At 35.4% G+C, this 7,847-nt stretch overlaps 1 protein-coding gene across 7 annotated transcripts in view; it reads left to right on the forward strand.

The window, feature by feature from the left end:
• The window catches only part of NEBL (nebulette), a 234,205-nt gene extending 226,767 nt beyond the window's left edge, over window positions 1-7,438 (forward strand). For 6 of the 7 annotated variants that reach the window (XM_032443071.1, XM_015853339.1, XM_032443070.1 and 3 more), the window contains one exon: window positions 2,189-2,607. In XM_032443071.1, coding sequence (XP_032298962.1) covers window positions 2,189-2,365 — 177 coding nt within the window. In that variant the 3' untranslated portion in view covers window positions 2,366-2,607. Of the gene's footprint in view, window positions 1-2,188 lie in introns of all 7 variants that reach the window. The other variant, XM_015853337.2, reaches the window with a different exon arrangement.
• Window positions 7,439-7,847: the final 409 nt, after the last annotated feature.

The following is a 7,847-nucleotide window of genomic DNA, read 5'->3' on the forward strand; positions in this document are numbered from 1 at the left end:
ATGAGAGCCTTTTCTTAAATCCTCTTTTGCTCTCAGACCTGCTAAACTCACTACTGACAGAGGAATAATTCACTAAAATGCATTTTAAAAATCTATGCTTTCAGTCCTTTCAGCATTGTAATTCTCAATTATATAGCCCTGACTACATTCTGAAATGATAATTAGGCATTAAAATCTAACAGGATTATTATGGAGATTTCTCCTGACAGCCATTTAGCACCTAATTAGGTGTTAAGGCCATAAATTTAGGTTTCTCAGCAGCATTCAGGGCTCTAAGAATTTTTTCTTAAGTTTAAAATTATCTCGTCTTCACACCTTAGCCACTAAAGGAAACAGTAGTAGTATGTTCTACACCGTGATGTTCTAAGGAGGAGAGACCATCCATTCTAGCAGAGCAAGTTGTCTGATTTTTCCAGTGTATGTTAGTCATATGATACATTTGACCTCTTTTCCTGTCTTTGCCCATTTTGGAGCCATCATAAGAATGGCACAAAGGAAAATTCATTCCCCGTCTCTTGCCACATTTGAACTTATTGCCATACATATGAAATCAGTGCTGGACTATAGTATATGTTATAGTAACATATCTTCCACTGGTTTTGGAGTTAGTTTCAAGGATCAGTGGAGAGATCATTTGAAATAGTTGGAAAAAATAAGATTCTCAAAGGTAGAGACCATTCCCCAGGGTTGTCTGACCACTAGTTTTCTAGTTGGTGGATCTTTAGGGGTGGTGATAGAACTCTCCCAATTGTTTTCTTTGTTGCTTTATTTATTTATTTATTTATTTTAATATCACCTTCCATGTACCCTTGAAAGTTGTGGAATAAATGCTAAAAACTGTATACCATAGGCTGAAAATCAGTACTGGGCACAGCCAGGACTGTGACTTGGGCAGCAACATGAGGCAGAGCAAAGAACAATTGCAGCGTAAAATATAAATACAGTTTAGAGTAGGCTTGTCAGACAAGGTAGTGTTCAACCAGAAATTACATCCCCTAATGTTTAATTTGTTGTACCACTGTACAGCAATTTAAAACAATGTACAGCAATATAAAATCCAAAAAGTACAATTTCTTGTGTGGACACGGTTTGAGTTTCCCTGTAGTGTTTATGGTAGATGATCCCCCATGATGAAGAAATGGTCTAGTCACCATGTGTATGTGTATGTGAAACTCCATCATTTCTAGAAATCATTTTATTAAAAAACAAACTGAAGTACCATTTATCAGGTTGAACTAAAGCTAATCCAGCGTTCTATTCCTTAGCTAGGAAAACACAGAAAAAAACCATCTAGATATTTTAACGTATAAAAATGTATATATCTGATAGGGCAATTGGTTACTGTCTATGATGCTTTTGATTTCATCGGAGAGAAGGGGAAAGTAGAAGAAAGCATTCTTGGGAATTTAAAAATGAGTAAGCCATAGTATTTTGCAAATTGTCTGTGGAAATAAATGCTCTATTTTGAAAGAAATTGGAAATCTTTGCTTACAGCTGACAGAAGTGTTGAAGAATTTGGCTTAGCCAACTACAGAAATTCTTGTTCTGTTTGTAACAATCTTTTGTCTGAGTATGTAAAAATGAGTATCATAAACAATATTTTTGGAGACTTGAACTTTTTTTTTTTTTTTTTTTTTGTGTGTTTTCACTATATAATAAAGATATTTGTAATTCTTGATTTAGAGTAAGAATCCAGTGTGATGAAGGACATTCAAAGAGTTGAAAAAGTTAAGGATCTGTAGTGAAGATATAGAAGCTTTTTGGGAATTGTGCAAACAGGCTGTAGAAACAGGCCACAGCAGGACGTAGAAATGTTACTGGGGAATGTGTGAAATGACAGCTGGAATATTTCAAGAGACAGTGAGTAGCCTGATATTTGTTTAGATGAGGGCTTCGAACCATGTAGATTCACAAAAATAATTATTCTGGTACTCAGAAAAAGTGAGTATATTATTTGAATTTTTGACAGGGCAAGAGGTTAGGATTGTATTGCTTCTATTCAACAGATAATTTGTGTGATTTCTCCCTCTGCCTTATTCCTTCTGTTCTTTTTCTTGCTCTCTCTTTCTTTTTTTTCTTCTTCTTCTTTTTTTTTTTTTCTTTTTTCCATGTGGGTAAAGAAGGGAGAGGGAAACTATTTCTGCTCAGGCCTGAGACTTTACAGATTTGTTTTTTTTTCCTTCAACAGAGAACATACAGAGCTATGTATGACTACAGTGCTCAAGATGAAGATGAAGTTTCCTTCAGGGATGGTGACTATATCATCAATGTGCAACCAATTGATGATGGCTGGATGTATGGTACTGTTCAGAGAACTGGGAAAACAGGAATGCTTCCAGCAAATTATATTGAGTTTGTTAACTAATTTTTGTCTCTAGTCCTTTGAGCTTTGTTATGATTTACTCAAAATCTAATCTTTTAGAAAAAGTCAGAAGAATCTTTTAAGACCACACGTTCATTACTTTATTGCTACTATGGCAGTCTACATTCTCACTCAGAATCCAGTTTAGAGTCCTTTAAATACGGATGAATAAACAACAAGAGCTTTGAAAACAGCATGGCTTATAATAGTGCTCCCTCAAAATTAAATAAAAAAACCCCAACATATGTGGAAGCCTGATGCTGCTAATCCTATAAAATCAATTAGCTGTAAAGGGAAAATACCTTTTCCCTATATCTCAAGGAGGTTGTTTCTCTTTATAGTAACCGTAAAATTGATTTGCTTCTTATGGGAGATATCTAATGATTGAGAAGTCAGCATCCTCATAAAAATAAAAACCTTAGCTAGAGAATTCGATCATTTGAAATAATGCCAAGTGATACCTTCATAAAAATAAACAAACTTACTGCCCAGCAGCCTTACAATGAAAAGGTTTATTTTGACAGTAAAAATTTCCCAGCTTTCACCTGCATTTATTCCTGGATTACCTGTTTTGTTCTTCACAATGACCTCTTCTATCAGCTTGGCTTGCATCCTAGTCCATCAGTTAGATCCATGCCTGGTTTCATGGTTCTTCAGTATCTTTCCCACAGAAAATTCCTTGCAGAAGTTATCTAGAGTATAAAAGCTATCAAGTCTTCTGTTTCCTTCAAATAATACTTTGCATTTAAATATAAACTTCCATTAGGGCAATGTTACTTCCTTTACTTTCCCCTGTACTGCTGTAAATAGTGTGTGTGAGGTCCTGGTGCTGTGCAATCACACGAAGCATGCAGGCACATCCCTTCATCTTACCACAAGTAACTTGCTTAATGGCTGCCTTGCTAATGAGCTAACGTACCTACCCTGCTGCAGAAATACTTGCACCTCCATTGAAGAGTGGAGAAGAGCTCTGGTTATTGTAGTGCATTTCAGCTCAGTGGCCTATTTCAGTTTCTTCCAAAATTTTTGATGATCTGCCAGTGAGTTGTATGCTTACAAAATGATTAATGAAGGAGAAACACACCTTTCTTTTAACATTTATTCCTTTTCATAACTGAAACTGAAGGAAAAACTAGCCAAAAAAAAAAAAAAAGTTTAAAAAAAAAAAAGTTCATCATACTCTATTCCATTAAGCTTCAGTTTCTGTCGTGAGTGGAAAACAGTAATAATATTCTGCTGACAAACCTTCACTTTTGCTCCATAGTGCCCATTAACTTACGATTGGGAAGTGAAGGAGCCAGGTCTCCATCTGTGATGCTGAGAAGAGAGCATGAAATACCTGGTGACATAACAGACCTGTAAGAAAGGTTGTGTCACAGGCTTGAAATGTAAGGAAGTTCCTCTTCCTTTTAGGGGATGCCAGGAATGTGCTGTGTTCCCTCCCAGATAAAACAATGTGAGGAAGGACAAGGAAATTAGCAGTTCATGTGGGAGCTTATTCATGTGAATGTATACAAACATATAGAAATAATGTTTTTGCTGATAATGTGATTTATGGTATTCAACCATATGAGAAGGAAGTTAATTTTGGAGTAGATGTCGTGTTGATCGTGCACTGATGTTCTCCCATTTCTGAAACGGTAAGGGTAGAACTAATTTCAGAATTTATAGATAATTTGGTATTTTGTATTTCACAAAACAAGCAACCCTGCTGTATCTGCTTAAACAACAAAGTAGGAAGGCAGTACGGATTTGTTACAGCAACTAAAAGCTGTCAGCGCAAATGCTTCCTAGCTCCATTTCTGCATATAATTAGGAACTGGAGAGTTTAAGCAGCTTTTTTTTTCCAGTTGTTAACAAGGGGCAAGCCCCAGGCTGCCAAACAGAGGGGGGGATGACTGCATTTAAAAAATACAGAAAAAGAAAATAAAAAAAAGATCGTGAAGTTGTCTATGCTTTCTTGTCTGCTGCCTAATTTCAAGGCCAAAGCTGACTGGGAGCATCTAAGAAATAAGTGGTTTAAAACCAGGAATGTGAGCCTGTAAATGGGCAATCTGCATGGCTTACACTGCTGTCATTTAAAATTCTTGAAAGACAAGGGCTGTAACAGACCCTTATGCATTACTGGTGACTTTTACATTAGATTTGCTAGCTTTGCAAGTCAAAAGGCTGCTGCAATAGGCACAGCTAGAAACATTCAAAAAAGCAGTCTGTTTGTGCATTGGTTTTCATCACCGGCCATCAACAGCAAAGAAAGAAATCCTATCTTAAAGTAGCTGGCAGATTTTTCTGATGATGCCTGGGGCAGAATTGGATCTCACTTGCTGCTATGCTGCTCTGTTTGTTCTGTAATGCTGACAGCAGTACAAACAAGTTGGCAGTTTGCTAACCAGACATGAAAGCAAAGAAATGTAGTGATTTTGATTTTGCATCAGATTGCAAATTTTAGTCACTTACAGAAAAGCAAGTCTAGACAATAGCTTTCTTCCTTCCTAAGAGAGGAGATGGCTTCCAGTGTTTAATGTCTAGTGAAAAGTCAATCAGAAAATGAGGATTTGATCTCATTGGAGAACTGTGTGGTGCTAAACAACTGAAATAAAATGTTGTTGATGAATTTTGAATATTCAGTAGCCTGGCAAAGCACCTAAAGCAATTGCAAAATAAAAAAGGTCAGGAAAGCAGAGCAGTATGTGAATTGTATTTCTCATGAATGTGGTTCGTCAGCAGAATTATTAAGATCTGTTTTAAGGTACTCCTTTACGTAATCAGGGTTTTTTGTTATATGTACTCAGCAATTATTGTTCATTTGGAATGTTTCCTTTTTCTTAGTACAGAACAAACTTTTTTTCCATGGTGCAGATGTGTTCTAAACAGTTCTATCAAAGTCCACAAATGATCGACAATTTCAAATTGTTGCATAAGATCTGAATTTTGCAGTGTAAGAACAAGTCAGCAACCAAAGTGTGCCAGCACAACTTTTACAAGGCATGTGTTGGAGCCTGTTACGTGCAGTGGTATGTAGGGGTGAACAGATGTTGTGTGCTGTCCTGTCACCTTTAAAGTGTGTATTCTTTTTTAACGCAGCATGTTCTCCTCACTGTGCTTTTTTCCTGTTACCAACATTTTTCTGGGGAAAGAGTTCTAAGGAGCCAAATTTCCCAAAGTATTCCAAAGTGCAGGCTGGAAGCCCATATGTTCCCATTTTAAGCATTTTAGAAACAAGGAAGTTATGCTAACATTCTTAATTTATAAATATATAAAACTACATAGAGCATTTTCAAACATATACACAAGAACAAATGGGTGCCTTGCTTTTCCTTACTCTTTCTTGCCTGGCTTATCTTCATTTTCTAAACAAAGCTACTTACAGATTCTGCACTTTTCATTATGGAACATTAGCATTTAATCTTGATGAAACAGGGTTTTCTTGATTACATGTGACGTACCATAAACCACTTCAACAGATTGAAATTTGACAGAGATTCACCTCCCATGGATTGTATTTGTGACAAATGTGTCCATACCGAGTGTTCCTTGGGGATGCAGAAGGTCTCCAATGTTTGGAAAAGGTAATAATTTTAGCTTTTATTGTACGGTGATGGCATGCCATCTCGTGCAATGAAAAAGAAATGGTATGTAAGTCTTTGGCAGAAAGTGGTACAGGGTATAAAACATCAGATTTTAATTATGTTGATTTATACTCCATTTAAAATACAGAATAAGCTTTAGTTAGTTAATGTTTAAATAACATACTGGAACAGACAAAAGATGCTGTTGAAAGACCTCCAAACTGATGTGCTGACAAATTCCAAGTACTGGTGAGCTGTGGAAGAGTAAACCATTTTGCAGTGCTTTAGTGATTTTCTCCAGCTTTATGCAGTAGGAATCCCATCTCCCTTTTTGAAAGAAAACCTGAAAGCTGTATTTCCTAAACTGCCTGCATTACAACAGTATATTGAAAGGAATTTCATATGCTTCTTGTGTCTGATAAATAGAATTTGCATATTGTACTTAAGTTGTAATCCAGTTGTTGTTGACATTTGTTTAATTATTATTATTTTAGAGGGGAAAATAAGCTATACTGTAGCATTTCAATCATGTGTATTTAATAGTACTCTTAGAAGTTGCTAGACCGTTGGAAGACAGCAACGACTGTATTGACATTGATTAGCATGATGTGGAAAATCTCAGCTGTTGGTTTTTGCAGTGTGATATAAAAAGCAAAAATGAACCGCTGTGCAGTTTGGCTTATGTTTGCTTTCAAGTGTGTAAAAGTTTTAGTTATTTTGCAAAACTACTGTATTTGGGAGTATACAGTTCTGAAGGTAACAATTGTTTTTCAAAGGACAGATATACTTACTGTTGGATCATATGATGTATCATCTTAATTTGGCTTTTGTTATGCAGAAAATTAACACCAGCTATTAAAATATATTTTAGTAGAAATGCTTTAATTCCTGTTTTTTCCTCTACACTGTGAATATTTAAGCCTTGGTGGACTAGAGCAACATCATGCTGCCCAAAGTACTAACCTATGCAAACTAGTTCACATTTTAGTTGATGTCACAGTGGATGTAACATAACAATTTATTTTGCATAACATTAAAAGTCATTCAAATAAAATGTTAAACCTAGCACTATGTATGTATTATATTCATAAACAATCCTCTGCAAAGCTACTATACCCATTAAAATAAGCTACTGAAGCTGTATGTTGTTCTAGCTAAGTAAGGATGCTTTGACTTTTCAAACTGAAGTGGAATATATAGCGCTATTTCAAGTTTGATCTCAAGAAATGTTTTAGAAAATAGCAGTTTATTTCAGAAGTGCACTCTTCTCAAAGGGTTAATTAGCCTTCCCAGTCTGTGTTTGTAAACCTTCATTAGAACAGTAAGTTACATTCTGTGTCCCTTGTTTTGTTTAAATAAACCAAGGTAGTAAGTGAATGAGGTCCTCTGATGTGGCTAATACTGGTTTTCTGATCTTTGAATTAGCTGTAGTCAGGTATGCTGTCAGTTTAACACTGATGAAAATAACTTGGGTTACTGTCCTCTTAAATACAGCTTTAAATATGAATATGGGTCTTGGGCTATCTATGTTTACTTACATGAATAGATTATTTTCACAGAATTGTATTAAAGTTTAAATTGAAATAAAATCCATAAGTACTTTGGAAATGTTCTACCAGAAGCACCTGAAGAAGATTGTATTGCTTAAGGATATATTTTATTAATTTCAGTGTTAAATGCATGGTTCAGTGTACTCAAATCTTTTAATTTTTGTAGAGTGTAGAGTGTTAGGTTGAAGAAGGCTGATAACAATGAATGAGAATAAATGACAGATATAAATAAAGTTGATTAGATCATTCATACACATGTACTAGCAAGCCAATTCACGAAATACATGTTAGCCCTTCCTATGAAGTTTAATTACTTAAAGCTTTGTGATGCTTTCATGTATTTAAATGCCTTTGGTATTCCAGAAT

Source organism: Coturnix japonica, chromosome 2 (genome assembly GCF_001577835.2).
Source record: "Coturnix japonica isolate 7356 chromosome 2, Coturnix japonica 2.1, whole genome shotgun sequence".
Lineage (NCBI taxonomy): Eukaryota > Metazoa > Chordata > Aves > Galliformes > Phasianidae > Coturnix > Coturnix japonica.